Source organism: Epinephelus moara, chromosome 11 (assembly GCF_006386435.1).
Source record: "Epinephelus moara isolate mb chromosome 11, YSFRI_EMoa_1.0, whole genome shotgun sequence".
In the NCBI taxonomy this organism is placed as follows: domain Eukaryota; kingdom Metazoa; phylum Chordata; class Actinopteri; order Perciformes; family Serranidae; genus Epinephelus; species Epinephelus moara.
In genome coordinates this window covers 8,779,791-8,805,671 of record NC_065516.1, presented here as the reverse complement: position 1 = coordinate 8,805,671, position 25,881 = coordinate 8,779,791, and the positions used below count along the sequence as shown (strand labels likewise).

The 25,881-nt window shown below is 41.1% G+C and overlaps 1 protein-coding gene across 2 annotated transcripts in view; it reads right to left on the bottom strand.

Annotated features, from left to right (window-relative positions):
- Positions 1 to 25,881, bottom strand: part of drosha (drosha ribonuclease III) — a 170,135-nt gene that overhangs the window by 85,363 nt on the left and 58,891 nt on the right. For both annotated transcript variants that reach the window (XM_050056314.1, XM_050056313.1), the window contains exons 17-21: positions 21,243 to 21,350; positions 7,569 to 7,707; positions 7,390 to 7,450; positions 6,985 to 7,044; positions 2,262 to 2,361 (exon numbers count right to left, since the gene is read on the bottom strand). In XM_050056314.1, coding sequence (XP_049912271.1) covers positions 2,262 to 2,361; positions 6,985 to 7,044; positions 7,390 to 7,450; positions 7,569 to 7,707; positions 21,243 to 21,350 — 468 coding nt within the window. The remainder of the gene's footprint in view (positions 1 to 2,261; positions 2,362 to 6,984; positions 7,045 to 7,389; positions 7,451 to 7,568; positions 7,708 to 21,242; positions 21,351 to 25,881) is intronic.

Here is a 25,881-nt window from a genome sequence, read left to right as displayed (position 1 = left end):
CCCCTGAAATTAGATATTTGCAGCAAGTACCACCTCAAAAATTCAAATTTAAAACTATTTAATGACTTTTAACAACTAATATTTATCTAAATGTTATCTAAGACACTTTCAGACCGTTTAAGGACCTGCAGACACTCTGAAATTATCTTAATTAACTCTGCTGTGTTTTGTTAACTGCCTGAGATGGCTGACCTATCCAACATGTGCCGCTTAATCGAAACGTCCATTCTAAAGATGGATAATGACAATGGTGGAGTTTTAGGCAGAAAGTTTCTCAGTAAAAAGTTACTTAATAGATCTCTGGGGAAAAAAATTAAAAAATAATCTACGTGGTTTGCAAAGCCAGATTTATTTACCACAGAATAAATTTGTCTATGATGTATCACCTCAAAGCAAAACACCCAACTGAAACTACGGGGCTTTGCAAATCTACAACACAGCAGTGTGGTATTTGGGGGCAAATACTGAAACCTGGAAATGAGAAGGTAACTGTGCTCTGGCTACATGAATGGCTAAAAACTGCTGCCAAAGTAACACAGTAGAAGATGATGGACTGAGAGTTATCATTGGAACTGCATCGGGAGACAGGTCCGATAACCTACCCTCCAGAGAAACAGAGCTATTCTAATTTTGTATTTTTCATTTTTCAGTTTATTTGTATTGTTTCTAAATGTTTGGTTTTAGTTTAGTGTTTACTAGTTTCTGTATTATTTTTAATACAGAGAAATAATAAAGGGGGCATGACCCTGTACCAGGATGAGCATATTTGTCGGGGGCGAGACCGCATCACGCTGATCCTGGCTGCCCTTCGCTGGTTACCTGTGAGTTTTAGAATTGATTTTAAGATTTCCTGCTTGTTTCTAAAGCCTTGAATGGTCAGGCTCCTGCCTATATGTGTGATCTGTTAATTCCCTATGAGCCTGATCGCTAGTCTTCCAACAAGGCTCTACTAATGGGTCCAAAATCTCCATCTGGGCCCCTCAGCTGTGGAGGTGTGGAGGATATCAGGCAGACAAACTTGGTGACCTCTTTTTAAATCTCTAAAATTCACTTTTGTCATTTGGCTTTTTCTTAACTGATGGTATTTATTGCTACTTTTTACAGTATTTTATCTTTGTCTAGTATTCTAATTTTAATATCATTCCTTTGTGTTGATTCTACATTAATTATGTGATTTTACATTTAATTGTATTGCATTATTACAAGTTTCAATTTTATGAAGAAAAAAGGCGACTATTGACAGAAAATTGTGCGATTAATTAGTTAATTTTTGTAATCAATCGACAGCCTTAAATAATAATTAAATGCTTAGTTTCAAGTTAATGTAAATAAGTGCTTTGATGTTTGTAAGTGTGGGTCAGTCAAACTTTCTGCAACTATTCCTTTGAGCCACGTCAAAAGTAGCCCAACTTGGTTTTACTGGCAGTGCACCACAGACGAATACCCGGCAAAACACAGTCAGGGTGCTATTTAATTATGGCTGATAACTGTTGGTGGTATCCCACCCCCCGTGATTGCACACACAAATTAAATCACAATTCATAAATACTCCAACTCAGAGGGAACCCGTTCTGACTTTTAAGCCTTCCAAGTGAAGTGGCGGATTGTGCCGTTGCTCGCTGAAGATATTTTTTGAAAGATAATTGCGAGTGTTCTTGAGCAGACGGCTTTAGAGGAGCCTGGTAAACAACTTGGCAACGTCGAACACTGTATCACACTCACTTTACCGCGAGCGGCAAATTGAAACAAGCCAAACTGCTACACAGCACTAATGCAGATTCGGGCGGCTGCATCTTTGTATTCAGCAGGGAGCAACATGAAAGATTGAAGTTTTTAATTGCTTTCTCCACATCACGGGACGATTATTGTTGTGTTCTTTACAAACGTGCCAGTGAGTGCGGCTTGGCTGTACAATGCTGCCAGCGAGAGAGAGAAGGAGGGAAGCAAGGGGGCCTAGCGATAACAGGAACTGGAGAGTGTTTCAGGAAGACCTCTAGGGGCCCACAGGGACCCCAGCCGCACTAGTCTAGTCCTCCAAAACAACAACCTTTTAACTCCAATTACAAACCTGAGGGGCCAAAAAAAAAGAGTAGGGATGGCAGCAAGACAAAATTACTCTTTTCCCCAGTGCCCCCTTAGAAAGAAGCAAAGTCATAACGGCAAGACAGAAAACAATAACACTGTCTCAAACATGTTCTCCTGTCAGCTCGCAGACCTTTCACTGCTCTGACCTGCAGAGGGAGGACTTGTTATGAGTTTACCTTGGCTAGCATGGCTAAGTGCTGGTTCTGTACGATGGCTGTTCTGTAGGTGGCCAGGCCACCCTCCTCTAAACTTGGGAAAAGGTAGTACAAGTGGACACTGTGGAAGGAGAAATGAAAACACGTTAGAACAGTTAAAGAACAAGTCACTGGATCTCAGACTTTTAGTTGGAGAATTTTCCATTTTCTTACGACACTGGTAAATGCAGGATGAGGCACATCCGACAATTATCTCACAAGTTTTATCGGACTAGGCCATACATTTTTAAAAGTTGTACACCTACTTTCCTTCATTACACATTTTCATTTTGTTGGTCTGAGGAGTAACTTTTAGTAGATTTAGTGATGTTGTCATATTTCACTGCTTCCTCTATTGTTGTGTTATCAACACTCATCTTTATACTCAGACCAGAAATTAAAGGAATACTTCACCCTGAAATGATCATTTGTATATCAATTACTCACCCCATGTAACTTTGAAGTTGTGAAGAAAACTTTTTATTTCTCGCATGCCTCACAAAATAACATAGATTCCAAAAACTGAGAAATAGATGGTTGAATTGAAGTCATAGGAGTCCGCGTTTAACAACAGCAAAACTACATCAAAACAACTGTTTACTCTCACACAACTTGTGCAGTATAATCCAAGTTTCATTTATCTAGTCGTATGCTCAGTACTTCCCAAACAGACAGCCCTTTCTGACAGGAAACTGAACAGAAAGTGAAACTTAATCTATGCTCTCCTCAAAGCCAGACTCCACTGACAAAAACAGTAACTTAACCTCACTGAACACAAGAGCTGCTCTTCCACCACTGCCTTGATCAGTTGGTTTGTGTTACTGTGTGGCTTTAAAGAGTTAGTTCAGATTTGCAAATGTCACACAAAACAAACTAAATGATTGAGGCAGTGGTAGACCAGCAGCTCCAGTGTTCAGCAACGTAAAATTACTGTTTTTGTCAATGGAGTCTGGCTTTGTAGAAAGCATAGATTTTTTTTTTTTTTTTACTTTTAGTTCAATTTTAAATAGTAAGGTTTGAGCAAAAATGCATGTGTTTTGGAAGTATTGAGTACACAACTGGATAAATTGGATTACACTGCATGTGTTGTGAGAGTTTGTAAGCAGATGTTTTGATATAGTTTTACTGTTGTTAAGTGGACCCCTTTTACTTCTATTCGACAGATTTTCCCATATTTTGGATTCTTCGTTAACAGTGAAGGCATGCGTTAAAAAACAATTTTTTTTTCACTAATTTATTGTCACACGGGTTAAGTAATTGATATACATATGGTCATTTTGAGGGTGACGTATTTCTTTAACGTCTTGTCTTAATACAAATATGAGTGTTCATATCACAACAGTAAAGTGGCAGAGAAATATGACACCAAAAATGAGAATGTATAATGAAGAAAAGTGGGTGTACAACTTTTTAAAAAGTATAGTCAGATAAGAATTGTAAGATATTTTTTCCATTTGCCTCATCCTGCATTTTCCAATTTTGTCAAGACCACCTAATTAATTTTCCAGAGACTTCCAGCCTTTCCAGGCCTGTGCTGGAACCCAGCAATGGCCGCAGACGCTTCAGTAGTTCCACAGCTGGGTTCCGGGCGAGCAGGTTCCATTTTCATTACGGTCCAGCGTCTCTCTAACCACAGCGTATCATTTGATTTCATTTGAATTAAAACAGGCCATTTAATTTAGTCATTTCTAATCAATGCAAAGGGAGGAAAGCAGGTGGTGTTCTGTTTTCCAAATTCACGAGAGGTCTATTTGTCAGGGTATTATGATCTTAGTGTGAAAACAAAGCACTTGGAATTAATAAAGACCACTTAGTGTAATGAAAAATAATTAGGCCAGAGACTCCTGGTTTGCTGGCAAAAGTGTCAGTCACACACACCAACTCACTGGACTGCGTAGCATTCTTCAAGTGCAAACATTGTGTTTGTACTTCAATTTGTTAATCAGAAGCTCATCCTTTCAAGATAGTTGATTTATAAAGAAAAAATGTTCATCCTGCAGTGAACTATCGACCCTACTGACCATGCGATACATCAAAGGGTCATTAGGTGAACATAAAAACTGGAGCTCTTTCCATCCAGTAACTCTGAAGCTCATCTGTAATTCATTTCTCATGTGCTTTTTCCTCACGTTCTGTAGTAGTGCTTCTTAAACTTTATGGATAAAAAACAAAAGTGATGTTCATTCACATTGGTGTTTTCTTAAAGGGATAGTTTGGAACTTTTTAAGTGGAGATGTATGAGGTACTTATCTAGGGTCAGTGTATTACATATTCCCCTTTTTTCCACGCAAATTAGCGCATGTACGCAGGTTTTTGAGACGTGGTAAAACTTGCTTAAATTAAACTATAGACTCCTTTCCCACTTCCAGTAGACTAGAAGCCATGTACACGGTTCTGCAGCAGACGAGCATACCTTTCTAATTTTGTTGCATGGTGTGTCATGTTCTACGTTGCAGCTGGCTGGAAAGCAGGCCAGTAAACAACAGAAAGCAGCATGGACGCCAGTAAAATTGTAACGGTGGTTACTTTTTTTTTTATATATCACTTACTTATTCAGTCTCTCTTTTAAATTCGGCGCAGACTAATTTTGGATCGATAAATGATTGCTGCTTGGGCAGTGACGGACCAAACTTTGTGGCGGCTCGTTCACCCCAGTGTTGTATTTATATCAATTCCAACAGGAGTCCATAAATACCCATGACTACTGCTGAGTCATTTGACCATGGTGTGAATGCTGATTTCCCCATTTCCCATCACATACAAAAGGGATTTTTGTGCAATGGGAAAGGGGCTATACAGAAGATGGTGGTCGACACAGAAGCAGGCTTTGTAATGTAGTGTTGTGGACAAGAGCAGCAGCAAAGTGTATCCTAGCCACCTTAAAAAAAAGTCAATAACAGTTTAAGTGTACTCTTTATGCTTTCAATGCTTTACCTTGCTGCAGACAGCCCTTTCTGACAGGCAGTTACTGGCTTCAATTTCCTATCTATGCTTTGGTCAAAACCACCAGACTCCACTGACGAAAACAATGATTTTAGCTCCCTGAACACAGAAGTTGCTGAGCTATCACTGTATAGATAATTTAGTTATTTTGTGACTTTAGTGAATCCCAACTAACTCTTTTAAATGCCAAAGTCACACAATAATACAAACAAACTAACTGACTGAGGCAGTGGTAGACCAGCAGCTCCTGTATTGGGCAATGTTAAATTTCTGTTTTTCTAAATAGAGTTTTGTGGCTTTGAAGACAGCAACATAGCCGCTTTGGTTACCCATTGAAAACTGCTGTCTGACGGCAAGCTGAAGCGGTGAAAATATTCTAAATATAGCGTACACTTCAGCTGATATTGATATATGTTTTCTCCTGTCTGCCTCTCCAAACTGGGGGCGTGCCAACCACCATCTATTGCAGGTAATAAATACACTGGATATGAATAACTATCTCATACAACCCAAGTTGAAAAGATTTTATTTCATTTCCAAAGAAGATTTCTAGTTTGCCTTTTCAGGCCTTTAACTTATTTAATCCTTACCTGAACTTTTGTTACTCCTTTTGAAATATTTGCTTTTTCAGAAGGAGGATCACAAATATTGCCAGTGGACTTATTTTTTTACATCATCTGCTGACCCTTTTTAAAAAATCATGCCGTGACCCCCCTCTGTTCAACACTAACTCCCTGTGTTGGGGCTATTCAAATGTGCAAAATATTCTGTTGGCTGGACAGCAGAGGCACAGATAGCCTCCAAGGGCAGCGCACACTGGAGGTGCACAAGGCAGTTGGCTGGATCTGCTGTACCCATTTAACTGGACAAGAGGCTGATAAATAATTCAGAGGGCCAGAGCGCAGGCCAAGCATGTCTCGTCAGACGCTAACAATCAAAGAACGAAGGCAGAGGAAGAGGGGGAAGAAGGAGGGGAGAAGTGGCAAAACATGCCCAGAGATATCCAGAGAAACAGAGGCTAACCACCTTCTTTGTAACACTGTTCCTGCTGCATAAGGAGCTGAGGCAGTGTCCTGTGTAACCCAGAGTCAGTTCCCATTAAGGTTTAATCCTGCTCCTGAATGTTCACTGTTGTGGAAGTGTTAGCATCGAGGGTTACGGATTAGATTTTGGTAGTAGAAGATATGCTGTTGGGCAAATGGAAGTCAGATAAAAATCTATTCTTCCTTTATGCAACTTGTGTGTGTAAGTACTACACCCTGTGGCAAGAGAGAAAGTTCTCTTCTCATATTTTCATGTAGCAATATCCACTCAGAGGATGAGGTACAGTGTGGGCTCCACTGTGCTAGGTAGTGTGTGAGATTAATAATAGCTACATATAATTAGCACTGTGCTTAGGTAAGTGCTGGGCAGCAACGTCCGCACTCACCTGGGAGTCAATAACACAGTCAGCATTCCAGACAGCGATTCTAGACAGCTAATTGCAAGTTGTCATGGAGAATTTCAGGCCGTTAAAAGGGGGTACAGGCGGGGGGGTTTTACATCCCAGTTCCAATTACCAGTAAATCACTGTCTTGAATGAGTCGAAAGTATGGAGAAGAGTGTGGTTGTGACAGACACGGATAGATGTGGACAATGAGAGAGAGAGGGAGGAATGGAGTGAGAGGGTGAGAAAGGAACGCGGGGAAAGAAAGGCCGATGGTGTTGTAGTCAGCTTCAATTAGCGGTTGTGTCTATCAAAGATGCGCGAGCGCTTTTTCACCTGGTGAGGAACTCGACAACGGCATCACCCAGGAACTCCAGTCTCTCGTTGTGATTGATCCTAGAGGTGGGGTGGGGGGGTAGTGGGGAAACGGGAGGAAACGTGGACAGTTGAAGAAGTAGTGAGAAACATCAAGTTTCGTCAAACCGCACATACACACACACATACACAGCGGCTCACCTAATCAGCGCTCTGAGAATAACAGCAGCTCACATTCAATAATAAGTAGCCGTTGCCCTTAAAATTAGCTCATTTCATTTCCCCTGTGATATTCCTTCCTTTCACAGTTAAAGTTAATTTTCTTGTCAGCAGGCCTGCCGGGTATATTAATCACAAGGATCGTCCCTTTGATTGCTCCTGTGGTCAGTGATAGCATGAACAGATATGTGCCTGCGGGCAGCCTACCTGGAGGGGGAGGGGTCATCCTGCCCCAAACGAGACATGATGTTAATCAACGTGTTGATTCCTGAGAACAAAGCCCCGCCGAGAAGAGGTTAGGGAACATATGAGACAGCGTGGTCATTTAACAGTAAGGACAGAAACAGAGACAGGAACAGAAAAGGATACATAGGCAAATGACGCACCTTTCTTCCTCATGTACATGTGGTGGACCTTCCTGTCTCCGTATTTAGGCTGGCGGATGCCACAGTTGGAGAGGGAGTTGCGGGCATGGTCAGGATTCATACCGAAGTTGAGGTGATGACTGGGATGAGTCATGGCCAGCTGTAGAAAAGGATAAGGGAGTTAGCAAATAGGAGTAAGTTAACACTTTTCAACCACAGGACTATTTTCAGGAACCATTCTAGGAACTCAGGGACTTCACCTGCGCTAATGTTTCAGGAACCAAATGGTAATGGACTTGCACTAGTATAACATCTTTCTAGTCTTCCGGCCACTTAAAGCATTTCAGTGCTACACGTCACATACACCCATTCACACACACAAACATGGTGCCATCTGCTATTCAGTCAAAAATTCACACACACCCTCTCAGCAATTTAGCCTCCTGAGCCACGACTGCCCTTCTTAGAGCCTTAATTCAGGCCCTGTTTACACATATAGAATGGGACGGACATGAGGTCACACAAGACCTGGTCTTGAAGCTCCTTACCCCCTGAGCAGAGGACGATATCAGCCACCATACAACAGGGACAATAAATGATTGTTATTGCCATGTTATGCCATTGTTATTGTTTAGAAAGTGCTCCCTGAGGTGTATGTCATGAGGCACACTAGAGGCCAAAGCTGGTGTGTAATACATCATCCCCCGTTTTCTTCGGGAATGCTAGCATGCTGGTGCAGCATTATGCCACAGTTGTTTGGTCCAGTATAAGAAAGCAAAGGGAGCATACAGACCTTTGTACTGGCCCTACTGCGCGAGCTCTGTGTAAAAAGGGATACTGTGTTCATAAGAATGGCATGGACAACCAGAAATGTAATGCCTCAAGCCACAGCTGTTGCCAAAGCTGAGGCAAAAAGGAGGCAAAAATAAAGTGAGTGTAAAGCCCTATTCGGACGGGATTAGTTTTACATAGGGACGTGGGGTAAAGTAATAATTACCAAAGATTTTAGTCCCATCCGAATGTGCCATGTCAGTAATCATTACCGCACGATGTCAGTAAAGATTACCGCGACTTTTACCTCCTGTAAAAGGGTCCCGGACAATTACCTCAGGTAATACTAATCCCGTGCGAATAGACCAGCAGTAAATATGTGTGTTAGGGCTGTCAAAAAAAATAAAAGTTAGAAATATATTCGAATATATATATATTTTTTATAAGTTCGAACCTAAATTTGATAATTCGAATATCATTAATAATTAGAATCAATGAAATCTCCTTGCACAGCCACAGATCGTCAGGTGCTGGTAGGCAGCAGGAACGTAAGTCATAAGATATACAAAAAATATACAAAAAAAGTGTGCGGAGGATTTTTTTGTATATCTTATCATTAATAATTAATTAATACTATCAATGATGTTGTATATCACGGCGAATCCCGTTCACAAGCCGGGCCAGAGAGGGACGCAGCGACGGAGGGAGAGGCGCCGACGGAGGAGCCCGCTGCGCCAACACCACCCACTGCGCTGTCCGCGATGTGTGACCTGTTGGGGGAGACATACAGGGAGAGTGTTGCACCTGCTGCCTCCCTGCCTACCCTTTTTGAAGAAGAGATGAAACGTTATCAGAATGAGTCACCACTACGAGCCGACCAGGATCCACTCTTGTGGTGGAAAACTACGTATTGAAGTATCCAAACATTGCTCAGATAGCAAAGCAGAAGTTGGTCATACCTGGCACTTCAGTGAGGTCAGAACGGGTGTTTTCATCCAAGTGTCACGTTCATATATATATATATATATATATATATATGTCATGTATGAACATGTATATATTTTTTGTAAAAATAATAATAATAATAATAAATTCTAATATTATTCGAAGTCTACTAAATTAATTCGACAATACTTGAACTCAATTTCATGGTGCTTTTGACAGTCCTATCATACGCACATGACGGCAGGAGGGGACGGCAGTGCGTGAATAGATTTACCCCTCCCACTTGTGGTAGTTTTACTGATATTTCTTATCCCGTGCGAATCGGCCATTAATATTACTGACGTCCTGTGGTAAAGTGACATTACCCCACGTGCCCATGTAAAACTAATCCCGTCCGAATAGTGCTTAAGACTGCTAAAGCAAAACGGTTTTGAGAAAAACACTCTAGTAGGGCTGCCAATTTTTATCATTTCTAAATAGTTCTAATGTGGGAATAACCAAAACATTGTTAGGATCTGCTGGGATTTATAAGCACACCACCAGGGGGCATTCCCAAAAAGAAATGTCATTCACTATGCATGTCCTCATGGTTTGCTTAACTACTGTCTTTATCTTTGTTTTGCAAAATGGAGGACACTAGAAAGCTGAGCTAAGAACTACTGTATTTCTCTAACCTTGTGACACTAACAATCCGACATTCGAAATGTTCATGTAAACAACCAAATGTAACACTATGAATGTCTTCCAGGAGTGACTGTCTGAAAATGTGCTCCATTATCCCCATATTTCAACGATACGCATCTCCTCCCTCTTTATGGCGCCCTGCTTTTTGATCCACCTTCCAGTATTGTTCGAAACAACTTGTTGGCCAACACGTGCTATGAACACGTTCCCTTACCCTTAGCAGACGTTCCCAACCCTTAGCAGTAGCAACAGCGTAAAAAATCAGTTTAGTGTGCCCTAGTAATCGAGCGCAAGCCATATAATCACAACGTCACAGGTTTTATTCTGGCTATGGAACCTTTGTTTTCATGTCATACTCATCTGTGTCCACCATTTCTACTCTGTCCTCTGTCAAATTAAAGTGAAAATGCCAAAGAATCTGTGTAGGATAGGTGTACGTGGGTTGTTTTTAAATCAGTTTAAGCAAATACATGTTAATTCTCATTCATTCAAACTTTTTCGTTATGGAAAGGTGTAAAAAAGTGACAGACCAACACTTTCTTTACAGACAGGCCTTTGTGGCATTTTCCCAAACATCCACTCAAACATCAAAGTCTCAGAGCAGTAAATGACAAAGAATCTGCAAAGAGACTGTCTTATCATACGCAAAAAAATGTGACACAAATAAAAGCCACTATTTCCATTATCAGTCTAATTTACCTAATCTTCACAGGTCGTCAGATGTTGTTGAAATGCAAACAGGAATACACCAAAAGCGCTTTTACTGCCTGATATAGTCTCTGACTTTAGCTTCTGGGGCTCTTTAGTTCCTGGAGCATCTTTCCTGGTCACATCAGGCCAGTCGTGTACACAGTGAGGAACAAAAGCCAAACTGACAGCGTTTAGACATCAACAACATGGCCCTGTGAAAACCCTCCACAGAGCCTGATGCGTTCCATTCCCTCTTTTGACTAATGACTAATTACAAACGGTAACACTGTTCAAAGCAAATCAGTCTAATAATGTTGGATCAGCAGTCGCTCGGAGGAAAAGAAGACAGGGAGCGGCATTTAGGTGAGAAAGCTAGAGTGTCCCCTCTTGCCTCTTTGTCACGGTGAAGTTGTCTGTATGAAAATTAATGACTTAAACTTTCAAACCTGTAAAGAGAGGCAAAAGTGGGAATTTAAGGTAAAATAACCCTGAAGGAACCGTATTAGTCGATGCTCAGCTTTGTTTGAAAAGAGGACAAAAACTGCTGTGCCTAGAAAGACTGCCGTGGCTGAACATCTCAAACTCGCTGAGGGAAGAAAAAGGAAAAAGATAGGGCTCAGTAGGATATGTCAAGCCTTTATCAATCTTACATTAGGAGAATGTTAATCTCAGCCAAAAAAAAAAAAAAGAAAGAAAAAACTCCAACTACTCTCCCCCCTGGGCTTGCTTTTCAAAATGCTTGTCTCCTTTCAGCCAACTTCAAATCAATTTCAAGCTCCAATGAGATATATATGTAAAACGTTAACAGAGAGGTTTCAATATTTATAGTTGCTCAAGAGGCCTTCAGCTTTGTAGCCTTGAACACGGAGGCGACAAATTCAACAGCAATTGTATTTTTTTCCTGTGGTTAAGAGGAACAGCATTTTTTTTTTCTGGGAGAAAAACACTAGTTATTTGACATGACACAAGCAGAAATCTAGCAATTCTCAGCGCCACATTGACAGTTTGATAAAAAAAATACAAATAAAAACAACAACAACAACAACAACAACCGCGTCTACTTCCAATTTCAACTCCCCCATTGTGCGATGTCAGACACAAGTCAATGACTGCCTACTACACAGCCTCAACTACTGAGTTTGCTGCTCTAAAGGAAATGCATCAAGAAAAACACATCACTTATTCTGTAAACACTGCAGGTCCTCCTCAGTTAAGGACAACATCCAACAACAGTATTGGCTTTTAAGCTGAATCTGTGGGGAGGATTGACATCTGCAACTGTTCCTGTCAACATAATGACTGCGTAAAGTATCGCAGGGATTTAGATTTAGTGATCACTGCCTCGGCTGCTGCTCAACTGCCTTTGGCTAAACGGGAATAAACGTCATCGCTCAGCAGAGAGCGGCAGACTTGACTGGAAATAGTGTTCTTGAACCCGCATGCAGGGAAAGTGGTGGGCAAACTGCCTGCTTGGCAAACAGCACCCAACAATGGCATTACTTTACACTGCATTATTTAATACACAGATTAATCAGGACTCAGAGGTAAACAAAGAGAGAATGGACTGGACCTGCTTGAAATATCGGAATATTCAATCCTCATATTGCCCTGCAAATGACTGCGACAAACAATATTATTGTCATTTTGAGACCATTTTACGCACTGACATCATGATAATACAATCTTATAATAATTAGGGATGTCCCGATCTGATCTCTAAGAATGGGATAGTGGCCAATCAAGGCATTTTTTAACTGATCGGGATCGGGTACATTGAGCAATATAGAGGATCCGATCCTTTGTTTTACGTCAGCTGTCACAGGTGTTTTTATTCCCAAAGCTTTCATGCAGAGACACACACGGAGTGCCATCTCCAATTCTCTGTGCAGGGGCTGAGTCCCACCCATGGCAAAACACCACACACCATAACCAAGAGCAAAAATGCACTATGAGACTGTTTATGTTTTTTACTAAAATTATGAGGGGGTTTTTTTTTCAGCTCAGCGTGAAAGTCTCGTGCGTTTATGGCGCATGGTGGTTTTCCTTAGGCAGAGGAGAGACAGACAGCAGTGCAGAACCAATGACAACCATACTAAACACGCCACTGCCAAGTGCAAGACAAGCCCAAGGAGCAAAAAGCACATATATTATTAGAGCTGCCCCTGACTAAGAATTTTCCTAGTCAACCAATATTCGTCATTTAGGGCCAATAGTCGACTAGTCACCCGCATGTTTACTATGTTAATTTAATTATTAAATCATACATTTTGGGCGGGGCAACACAATGGTTTGAGTTCAAGGTGTGAGAAAGAATAGTATCAGTAACATTGCTAACACTGTGCAACATTACAGAGAAATACAAAACCGTACTAATGAACCTTCATTAATATAGGCCTATATTTTATCTACAAGTGCACGTCACACACTGAGCGAGCCGCCTGTTAATGACGTTGTCAGCAAAGCAGTAATGATTGTGCTAAATAGCTACTTACATGTTTCAGATGATACGTCATGTTTGTAGTCGATGAATGATATTTGCCTGCAGAGTTTACATATCACCTTGGGTCATCCTTCTCAAAATGATCCACACTTTGGATTTCCTGCCCGACATGTTATTAACTAGCCTGTGGAATAACTGCAGGTACCAGCCATTTACCAGCCATTTATGTCTGACTGCTGAGCGTGGCCACTTCCTGTGTCTGTCCTCTCAAATTAAATTCCATGATTTATTTTGACAAGGTGCAGCTCCTAATAGAGTTTTACTTCTCTTTTTTTTCTGCCACAAAGTGACCAATGAAATCTTGCCAACTATTGACCTTTCTGGTCAACTAACGATTGGGTGACAATTGGGGCAGCCCTTATCATTATATTAATGTAGCCTAATCAGTGCTAAGGATGTACAGATGATAAAAAGATGCGCTGCACCAAAGCAACAAACACTGAAAAATACTCTCTTAAAGGGACAGAGACATTCCCTCAGTAAAAAGGCCAAAGGGATTAAAGGGAGTGTTTGTAATTTTTGATGTATTCACCTATTTTGTAAAAAAAAATTAACATTAAGGAGCCACTTGGATGCAAAGACTTTTTTTTCTTAATACACCGCAGAGCTTTTCAGCTGTCAAGCTGATACATCTTTAATGTACTTTAAGTGTGCACTGTGCAGCTGTATTGTTTAGGAAAATAGAAGTACTGGATTGGGACTTGGTATCGGCAAATATTAAATATTAAATGACTCCAATCAGGGGCAAAAAAAACTTGATGGGGACATCCCTATAAGAATACCCTTTCAAAAAGCAATTAACTTTGAATTCTTAAGGATATTCAGACATTGGAATTGGAATATCAAAAATAATTTAACGTTTTAATATAAATAATTAACACCTGTAAATATACAGAAGACCGTACATGTAAAAAATATAGTACCTTTAATGGAGCATCCCAAAATTACTCAGTTTGAGACTTTTTTCTAAATGAGGGTGAAAGACGAGATCTGTTTCCGCCTTCTTTTCAGTTTTATTTTAAATATTATAAGGGAAGTTTAGTTGAACTAAATATTAGTGTTAGTTTAATACTTCAAAAACTGGTTAATAATGATAATAATAATAAATTACATTTATATAGCACACAAAAATCACATGGAATATATAAGATTCCCACACACATTTACTGATGAATTTTTAAACTTTTCTATAACTGTGTCATAAAATGTTATCCTATTTTCATGACTTTACTCAAGTAATCCAAAATGGGTAGGCCTGTATGGCAGTACAGCTGTACATTATTCAACACGCACACGCAGTCCTCCCCTGACCAAGTGGATCACTGACCTAACACACTGACCAAATATAGCTTATCTGGACATCTACCCACATGCATAGATGGTCAGTGTGTATCATGTGATACTAGTGACTAGAGTTCGACTGACTGATCGGTTTGGCAGATTCATCGGCGCAGATAGCACTACATATAAACTATTGTTAAAGGCGGAACAGGGCTCCGATAGTGGCTGATGGCTGTAACCTTCACTGGGCTCATGGGTATGGCTGTAAGGCTTTAGCAGAGTACCCCGCATGCAAAGTCAATGTAATATCTGCTTAAGATAATTTGTACGATTTAAATGGAAGATAATATTGGCCAGCTTTACTTCTTGGGCATGATAAGGTTGTTAATTATAGCATAGCATTATGTGCTTTCTCTGTTGTTCAAGCAAGCCTTGCTGGTATAATTTCGCTAGAATTAAGTAGCAAGCTTAGCACTACCTTTGTGTGTGAAATTTAGTCAGGTGTTATCTGCCGATCAATCAGTTATCATTTCTTTCCTGCTCCAAACTATCATTATTATAATGGCCATTAAAAATCCACTATCAGTTGACCTCTACAAGTGACGTTTCAATGGTCATGCAGCAAGCACTAGATATTAGATCAGTAATATGAGGAACATATTTCGCTTAATGTTAAACATGTTTGGGGATTTTTTATATAATAGTCAAAACAATGTATGTTCAAAACTTCCCCAAAACATTCTGACTGCTCCAAGTTTCTGGGCCTGGAAAACAGTTTTTCTGATTGCATAACTTCTCCAATTTGATGACTGTGAGAACCCTGAATATATCCATGTGGCGTTGTGTTGGTGATTAACTGGTAAAATCTGACAAACTATGAGTCAGAACTAAGTCCTAAGTATATACAGCTGAACTGTCATGTACCGCTTGTGTCAAGTATTAATCAAACTCAAGCTGTGGCTTGAGGTTTTGGTTTGGACTTGGTTTTAACCAATATTCGTTCACTGTTGGGTTCGTACTTGCATCACATATAAACACATAGTACTTTATGTGTGCCATTGCAGGCCATGCCTTGCATTGCTACTATATGTAACATTTTTCATTTGTAACAAAAAATATTCAGATACTCACTCACAAACACAAGCAAATATCCTAAGCCTGTAAAATGGTATTCAGGCCAGCCCTACTTGAAACAAATGGACACCTCAATCACATGGCTGAGCATGCAATGCCATGAATAACAAAACAAATAAAATACCCTGGTACTGTGTACACAGAGTCACAGACACTTTCGTGGGGGCACACAAACAAAAGCATGCAATATCAGAGCCGAGGCCGAGGACTTGTACAGTTAAATTATTGAGATCCTCTCTGATGCCTCTCATTCTGTCAGCATGGGTCAAAAGTGAGGAATGGGGATGAAGCAACAGGGGGTGGGTAGGATTATCAGGGTCTGGTGGATGTGGGGATGCGGGAGCATGTGGCGACCATGAACACACGTCTCTCCAACCCCAGCCCACCAACCACCCCCCCACAAGTTTTAAATGTTAAATGTTTAACAGGGAGGCTCTCAGAAGAGGAGCTTCAAAGGGCCGTGGCTTCACTGGAGCCAGGCAGGGGGAAGTGCAGAGTGCTGGGGCTCCAGCTCTCAGGCTGGGTTTTTGTCAGTTGCCTCATGCCAGGATCACATTGCCATTCTGTACTGAAATAACAGGTATGTTTCTGCACAAAGAATCCATAGCTTTACTGGCTGAGTATAGTACAGTGATTATACATTTACGACATATGTTCTCTTTGCAATTTTGATTCGCAGATATGCTTTCATTAAAACATTACAGAGAGCAGCTGGAAACAAGCATTGATTCAGTACAGACCCACCAAACCCTCTGGTTTCCCAGATGATCTGCTGCTTTCATCTTTTCTAAGGAAAATAAGAAAAAAGGGAACTAAATTCTCATTCCTTTAATGGGAGTACAGCTCATTACCCTTCAAAGCAAGAACAAAAATTCCCATTCTGAAATGCCAATTCAACGGCTCCAAACTGAGAATGACAGCCAAAGACCTGCTCCTCTGTAAAAATACTTGCAACCTGCGCTAGCTTTCATACTGATGCTGTGTATGCTCACCATGTCAAATCATCAATGTCAAAACATTTCTAAAACTCCAGATTAGTATTGTTTCTGACTTCTATTATAATCAATCAATGTTGAGTACAGGAAGCTGCAGGACTGCCTGAAATGTGTACAATTAACCTTTTATTTTCATTTATAGGCATGTATCCACAACAGGCAGTTGCATAGAGGTGATTATGCAAAGACAACTCAAACATGGCCACGTTCAGTCCAGTGCTTCTTAGTAGGCCTTGGCAGTATCACAGTATTACGGCATATCAGGGTATCTGGAAACCCTAACGGTATTATTTTCAATACCGTCAAAAACAGAGATGCCCTCCTTTCTATCAAAGTGATACAGAGATGCTATATTGAGGATGTACTGCATGTAGTGCACAGCATACACCACCATTGGTCAGTCTCTACTGGTGGAACAGTGGGTGTGGCACACAAATTCTGAACTATACTGAAAAGTCTGGTGAAATGTCAGAGAGGTACGAAGATATGAAAAATAGATGCCACCTAAGCCTACTCCATAGTAACCTCAGCAAGTCCTCAGAAGGAGAGAACCCAGACCCATTTCAGGAGTTTTTTCTAGAGCTGGTCCTGTATAAAAAGGTGAGCCCAACTACCGAATATCTACTTCTTCCCACACTCCTTCTCCACCAAAAAGGATTGTTGGCCCACATGATGGCCACCCCATGCTCCTTTTTGAACCTGAGCTTTATGAGGCGCAATGTGCCACTTTGTGGAGGGCGTTGACTTGGGTTTACAGGAGATATGAAATGTGATCAGATGTCATGGCAATGAAAGAAAATTCATAGAAATCGCTCAAACCATCCCTAAAGCATAAGCCACTATTTTAAATTATTTAGTACAATTAAAACACCCATTTTGCCTGGGTCACAACCTTGGAATCCGCCCACTCCACTGAGTTGACTGTCTCATCTAGCATCCTAACATGAAACAGCGCTTCAGTGATTAGCCAATCAGCGGCAAGGTTGGGACTAATGCCACTGTTAAGCTGTTGTCAAGCATTGTTAAACTGAGCGCCAGAACCAATGAGGAGTCATAACAACAATGGTATTTGCTATAGACAAGATAGATGCTGCTATTGAGACTTAATACTACCCAGCATCTTAGTTTGTTTTACTTAGCTCTCTCTCAACTCCATCAAACCAGAATGTTGTTAAGGCAACACATCAATGTGTACCTAAAATGATGTTAGATTCAGAGTGACACAACAATCTGTCGTGATTTCTTAAGGAAAATCGAACCCCCTACCCCACGCAAATCAGTTTGAGTGAGGTGAGATGTCAGACTGAAAATGGAAACTGAGAGTAAGGAGTTGACAATTCTGTCTGATATCAGGAAAACACTCTTCGCTTCCCTCTAGCTACATTTACAACTTTAATAGTCACATATAAGGTCTCAGGCATCTGCAGGGCTGTGGTACAGCCTGTTCTCATTCTCGAGACCATGTCTTGCGGATTGGTTAAGTTGTTCCTGGCCGCTGATTCAGGATAAGTTGCACAGAGTGTTGATCATGATGCATGATGCTGGTAGAATGCAAGCAAGGCTAGTCCTGAGCTCAGCAATTTCTGCCACAGTCCACTAACAGTAACATCGCTTACAGCAAGCTACTAACTAACTACTACAGACAATTTTAAATGGTGAAATGTCAACAAATTCCATAATAATTAAAGGTCCAGTGTGTAGGATTTAGGGCAGGGGTCAGCAACCTTTAATATCAAAAGAGCCATTTTTGGTCTAATTTTTTTTTTTTGTGCCTTAAAATAAAGGTAACACAGCCTAGTAAGTCTAAATCAGCCTGTCGTCATTACTAATAGTTTTAAAAGAGCAGTCATTCATACATTTTACCTTTTCTTTTATGTTTTATCCTTTTTACCTTTAATATGATTAGTTGTTACCCTCCAGTGTGCTATTTCGATTATTTGGAACTTTTAACGTTGCAGTGTTGGCCATGAAGCAAGCAAATCTGTTCAAGCACTATTAAATTCTTGATGTTCCTCTGAGACTTTTTCTTTTTCGGATTTGGAATCCATAACCAGCCTAGCTAGGGAAACTCAGAAAAAGCCCTGCTATCAATGTTCCCCAAAATTTAGGAAAAAGTGCCAGACTGACATATGATGCACATTTTAGTTGATGGAATGATAGAACTAGGACTGGGATTTAAACACGTTAATTTTGATTAATTAATAACACAAAAAAATAATACATTAAAAAAATTGCGCATTTAATCGCACCGTTCTCAGTTCCCTAATTTTTGGCATTTTTTCTTGATTAATTAATTACAAAGCCTCTAATTAATTAGATTCTTTTTTTAATCTTGTCCCATCACTAGTTAGAGTGTATAGGCTACACATTTTTTCAATTGGAAAATATAAGAATCACTTTCGGCCTACAACAATGACAAATGAAAATTAACATGTAAAAAATAATTGTTTCCATGTAATTTTTTGTCAAAGCCACATAGAGCCACTAGAGAAGGGCTAAAGAGCTGCATGTGGCTCCAGAGCCACAGGTTGCCTACCCCTGATTTAGGGGGATATTTTGGGCAGAAATGGGAATATAATAAAATAAGTATGTTTTCTTTAGTGTATAATCACCTGAAAAAGAGAATTATTGTGTTTCTGTTACCGTCAAATAAGCTGTTTATATATAGATAGGGAGTGGGCCCTTGTTTATGGAGATCATGTTGCACTGTTTCTACAGTAGCACAGAATGGACAAACCAAGCACAAGCTCTAGGGCCATTTGCATTATCACATTGGACACCATAGTTAGCAGGTCCCTCACGATAAGAATGTCAGAAAAAAACAAATTTGTTTTAAGTAAAACTGCTTTATTCATTACTTTAACTAGTTTTAATTACCTGGACCATTTGTTCTAGGAGGAAGAGACATCTGTGTATAATTCGGCTCCAGGTAAAATCCTCCTAAACAATAAACACTTAAGGAATTTTAACCAGGAGAAGTCTCAGCTGGTTGCAATCTGCAATCATCACTACTTGAAGACACTAAATCCCACTAACTTCTACACACTGGACCTTTAAATTTGGTTTCTTGAACAGGACTCGATTTGCTTCGGACTCGGTCTTGATTTGGACTCCAATTGTACTCAATTAAGTTGGTCTTGACTACAGAGCCCTGGGCATCTGATATAGACACTCAAACTCACATTTTCAGTTTAGTATTCCTTTACAGAGCACAGTGTTATAACATTCATACTGTCGTTTGAAAATGTTTTAACTCACCCACACATTCTGTAAAGCCAGAGATAAATTAATTCAAAGCACACAAACCATGAATTGAAGCACAATTCATTTATAATGCAATCACAGAGTGGTACGAGCTTCTCTCATGTTGGAAATCGCCACCGGAAAACATTCAACTCATTAAATGTGATCATCCCATCAGAAAGGAGGCAAATGGGAAGAGACGGCAGTTCTGAAATCAGTTCTGACTCGGAGAGGGCTGTTTGAACAAGCACCATTGCACTCCTGCAGCCGTTCTGTCCAAATCTATCTGGGCACAAAGTGTGTGTGCTGTGGGACATTAGCCGCTGATGTGTGTGTGTGCAGTAGATGAGGAAGGTGCTGTAAGCCCAGCAATGATGGCTCCATACTTGGGCCATTTCAGGTCCCAGTAGTGGTGAACTGCTGACAGCCCTGGCTTTATCCACACACACAAACAGCAATGTCATGGTATTAACACCTCAGTGGAGAGAATTGCGATGCAGACAGACAGAGGGGCAACACACACTGCAGAGGCCTGTATGTGAGCTGTCATGATCAAACCAATTGTTTTTCTTTTGTTTGTTTGTCTCGTTTTGAAGATGAAGGACTCGAATGAGAAAGAGGGAGGGACAAATCCATTATCTTCTCCCCAAGAGACGGAGATGTCAAGCTCAAATGGGCGTCTCCTCGATGAAAGGGCTGCAGCTTGTCGGCCGCCGGCTGGCCTCACAGCGGGTCAGTGTTTCCTTTTTAGCACTCGTGATGACAGGTCGTCATTATCCAAATGACAAAAAGGCCAATCGTCGATCGATATGTGCAAATCCCCACACATAAACACACCCTTAGCGCTGAGCAGTCTGGCACACGGACACACACACAGAGCCTTGAGCGCATCTTAATGCATCCTTCCCCTTTTTAACTATGTATAGGCTACAACACATTGATTTCTAATGTATCAGGTTATGACAGCTCTTCAATATTGCTGGAGGCAGCCGTGGGGCTTACTCCAAGAGCACACAGCTTGAGGCTGCAGACCTGACAGGGGAAAGCTGGCATTACGGAGGAGGCTGTTGTTGTCCTGACTACTGTCACTGCAACTCACAGCAGACCCGGGCTGCTTGTTGCAGAGATATGACTCAGGCCGGTGTGTGGGTTACCTTAGCTGACTCCTGAGCCCCTGTTTCCACCTGAACTATCCCTGCAGAGGTGGAATGGGCACAGTAATGAGGCGAACGCTGCCTCCCTGGATCCCTGCGCACAAGCAGCCCCTGCACAAAATGTTTACTTTTTTATCTGACCGGCTGTAGAACTGCACCCTGCCTAAAAGAACTGCAGGGATTTGCCTACCCATATCTATCCTGTTAGTTATCAACCATGCCAGCCTTTAAATAATGCAGCCTGGGTTGGGGCGTAGAGTCACTTTGTAAGTAAGGAGCTGTCGTGACTGTGTCTTACCTGAAGGAGGCAGCGCTCCTTGAAGACGTAGCCAATGAGCTTATCCAGGTGCATCAGACACTGGTGGTACCGGATATGGTGGGTGAGAACAGGCAGCATCATGGCGTGCTGTGGAGGACAGAGAGAATTGGCAAAAAGGGCAAGAGGGAAAGCCAGCAAAGGGAGACAAATTGAAAAGGGGGAAGAAACAGGAAGAGACAGGGAATGGGGATCATGCCTTATATGAAAGAAGAGTGTGTTTTGAGAGAAAGTGTGATGAAGAGATTGCCAGAATGAAAAGGGAGAGGGTTGATAGAAGGAACAGGCAGGGAGAAATCAATCAGCCAGTCATTATTTATTAAGTGGCGCTCTGCAACAGAGAGATGAAATAATCAAAAACCCAATCGCTGCACTGTGAGGGGGAATGACAGTGAGGAGGGAAAATTCACATTTGGACAGGACAGTCAAATCGAAGCCCATCCTGGCATGTTGACACACTTACACTCGGACAAACACTGACAGCCCCCTCTGACCCTCATATATTAAAAAAGAAAAAAGTTTGAGAGCAACAAAGTGAAAGAAAAGTGAAACGGAGGAAGCTGAGAAACTGGTGGATGGTTTGTGAGTGAAGTGAGTGTTTATATCAGCGAGGGAATGTGACATGGAAAGTGAGAAGCAAAACAGAAAATAGTCAGCGGTCAGCGAATTAGTCTGACAGTCAGAGAGCCAATCTACAGAATCATTAGTGGAGGCTTATCAAGTCGGTCGTTCGGAGTGGCTGAGGAACTGTAGCAAAGGCTGGTGTACACACATTAACCCCGTGCCACCACATGAGAGGAGGGAGCCATGCATGTTTTAATTAGTGCTACTGGGGAGGGTGAGCCCGAGGCCCAGCGGCTACAAGCAGTGCTGCCACGTAGCCCTGGGGCCATCACAGGGGCCGTGGTGACACACTCCCCAGGCCTTGTTAAGCATCCAATTAACAAAGCCAGGCCCTGGTCGTGTCTACAGCTCCCGACCTGTTCTGATGAGTGCCGGAGTGAGTGAGTATATGTGTGTGCAGAGAGGCGAAGTGGGGGCTTGTTAGAGTTGATACTCTGGTAATTAAAAGGTGGGAAATTTCTAATTTACTGTCATGGATGACGTTTGGGCAGTTTGGACGCTGTCCAACCTGACCAGCGGCCTGAATTTCTTTTTCCCCTGGCTGAAATATTACAAGCATGAATTTTAAATTGCACTTTAACACACTTTATCATTGTTTTATTAACTGGAATGTCATAAAGTGGTTATTCCAGCTTGTTTTAGATTTGAAGCTACAGTTTGTAACTTTTATTAAAATAACTCTTAGTCATATTTGCTGAAACTGTCACTACAACCACACAGTAGTACATGAGACAGATAGTCTGAAAAAATCATCGTGTTCTTCCTCCTCCTCATAGTGCTTCTGATGGCATTTGCTAGAATTCACTATGGCTGAAGGTAAACAATCAATCAGAGACGAAAAGTCTCTAACACAGCCGTCAGTCATCTTAATTACTGCTCATGAACAAAATTGACAATGCTGATCCAAGAAGCAACTTCTGAGGCTGAAAAATGAAGCCAGAAGTGCCAAAAACAGCAGTTCCTTGAATGGCCACTTGAGGCTGGCTCCTGAAGCGAGTCGATCCCCACAGATCCCCATGTTACAATGCCCACATTTACAGCAGCTGTTAACATGTTTACAACCTGGCACAAAAAACTGTTTCAGTCTCTATATTTAATTTCAACATTCATGACAGTACAGGAGTTGAATTTTTACACAACTCACTTGTTTTCATTTTTATTGAGGCTTAAAGCTACCCATATTTAAGGGCGGGGCGACTTGAGTGACAGACTGTCTGCGACAACAACAGCCCACAAGTCAGATCTATCTCTTGATCATTCACATTAGAGATGGGCATTTTAAGTAACTTCTATAATTGAGTACTTGCACAAAAAAAAAAAAAAATTTATCTAACAAAAGAATAGGACTGTTAGTTGGCAAAACCATAAATTTAAAGTTAACGTACGAGAGTTCAGCAAACCCTCTGTTGCTGTTATTACATAGGTTGGACACAGCACTGAAGGACCGTCTCTGGGGTCCGGAGATGATTTCGTCACGGTCAGGACAACGTCTGCCCGGTTAGCACGAGCTAACACAGCAGCAGTGACTAACATCCCACACTGAGTCATTAGACATGACGATGGCTCGAGTATCCATGTCCATCCCTAATTCACACCTCTACCCTCTCATCCAAATATGGTCACTTCTGTCTCCAAAAAACCAAGGAGGCGACAGCCTAAACTCGAGGCTTCAAAACGAGCATTGACGAACCATTGGGTGACTCAAGGTAGCTACGTCCAATATTTTACACAGTCTATTTGCTAATAAAATATGAATCAAGATTCTGCAACTGTATGGCCTATTTTTTGCATGGAACATTTTCATAAACATATTCTGCTATACTGTTTAGCTATAAAATGAGAATGCTTGCTCCAACTGCCATGCTGAAAACAGCTGAGCCAAAACCAAGCACCATCCACCAGCCAGAGCAAACTTTCTTATACTGTTGTGTACATACTGTTCAGATGTAAGATTGCAACAGTTTGCTCCAGCCGGCAGGTAGTGCTTGGTTTTGCCTCGACTGTTTCCAACATGGTGGCTGGGTCACAAACTTTATCATTTTACAAGTAAACAGTGCACTAAAACATGTTTCTGAAAACAACTGAGGCGACAAATATGAAATGCAGTAAAAGAATCTTGATTCCTATTTGACTGGTGCTGCCTAGTTTGACATTTTGACCTGAGCAGTAACTGACAGATGTGTTAGAGACTCCTCGGCTCTGATTGGCTGCTTTCATTCAGGTGCGGTGGATTCTTGCAAATGCCATTAGAAGCACTACGAGGAGGAGGAACATGATTTTTTTTTAAATTATCTGTCTCATGTACTAATGTGTGGCTTTAGTGACAGTTTCAGCAAATATGACAAAATGTTTTTAACAACTACAACTTTGTTCACATCCATTTGATTCTTACAGGATAAAAAATAACTGAGCATTTATACTTATCTGCACTGTAATTTTGTGTAATAAAGATGTCATTGTAAGGCTAAAGGCTTTACAGTGCTCTACTCCAACTTATTTTAGTAGATTATTATTAGGCAACATATATTCAGCAATGGCAAGTATTAAAGCAATTTAAATCTGTAGCAGAGATTTAATCTACCTCCTACCTGCCTGTCGGCAATGTCACTGTAGATGGAAGTATTCCCCTGTGTTCTGGCTTAGTTATGTGATAAATAAGTAAGTTGATTAATGAATATAGTAAGAAATGATAAGTAAATAAAAGTGTCACACTGTTGCAGTGAATAAAGGCGCGCCCACACTTATTTTCCCTGATGCAGAAGAGAAAACAAGCTGCCTTTCTCTTGAAATGTTCAAATAAAGTGATAGCCTTCACATGGATGTGATCAGGGACACAAATAGACAAGAAGACAAAGCAGAGAAGCAGCAATGAATCAAAAAATAAACATATAAATATAAAAGAAAAAATACTGATGAATAAGTAAATTCCAGCCTTCAATGTGTAGCCTGGTCCTTGACTGAGCCTTTCAAGTGGAACAACCTTGGTGTAGCCGAGCGATGTCAGTAACGAGGGGGTTGATTCTGTTCGGAATAGAGCACCTGCTTTTAGAATCAGGAAAACTATGGGTCAGTTTTGCCGTTCTATCTTGTCTGTGTCACACGTTGTGCAGAGTGTACCGCCGCAGTTCGAACTGAAATTATTCATGAACCAATTAGTCGTAGCAGTACAGCTTGAAGCAAATATAATTGGGCAGCAATTATGGATCGGATCCTTCTTTGCTAGACCTTGCTATAAGAGAGGTCTGGTTTGCGAGGCTAGAACTCTCTGTCATCCCTCTCCAAATGTGAGCATGAGTACCAGCTGTAGGCTATCCTCGCTGCATACAGGGATGTGTTCAGAGAAAGAGATGTGCAACGGCACATCGCGGTGGCAATTATTTTCTGAGTAACAGGCAGAAAATACTGGAATACACAATAACTAAAAGAATTATAAAAGTAAAGCCAGTCCACTTCATTACACTGACAAATCCATGAACAAATGCAGCCCTGTATGTTTCAGTGGGCACAGCATGGCACTAACACATTCAGGGTTATGGTTCAAGTCTCATTAGGGCCGCCAAATTGTATGCGCATGGAACTGTAAGCTGCATATGTTGTCCCACGTCCCTGAAATCGAGATAACATGTTGACCATATGGAGATTGAATTCCATTCTGGTTTATTTTGCTGCTAATAAGTGCATGAGGAAAGATAACGGTGCACTCACTCTTGGCAGACTGAGTGGTGGTGAAGTTGTATGTAAATAAAATGGCAGGTCTGAGACATTACTTAATGAAGGGTATGGTTGCTGAGGCTCTGTGGGAGTCCACTTTCCTTACACAGATCTTGACACTTGAATAGAGAAGTGACGCAATGTGTGGAAAGATCAGAAGCCAAGTTTCTGACTGTGGCTGTGCTGTGCTGTGAGCACTGGTCCGTGTCGGTCTGAGTAGAAGTACCGCTGTGTGCATGTATGTGCAAATTTAAAGGATAATTGCCGTGTAATACAATGCATATTA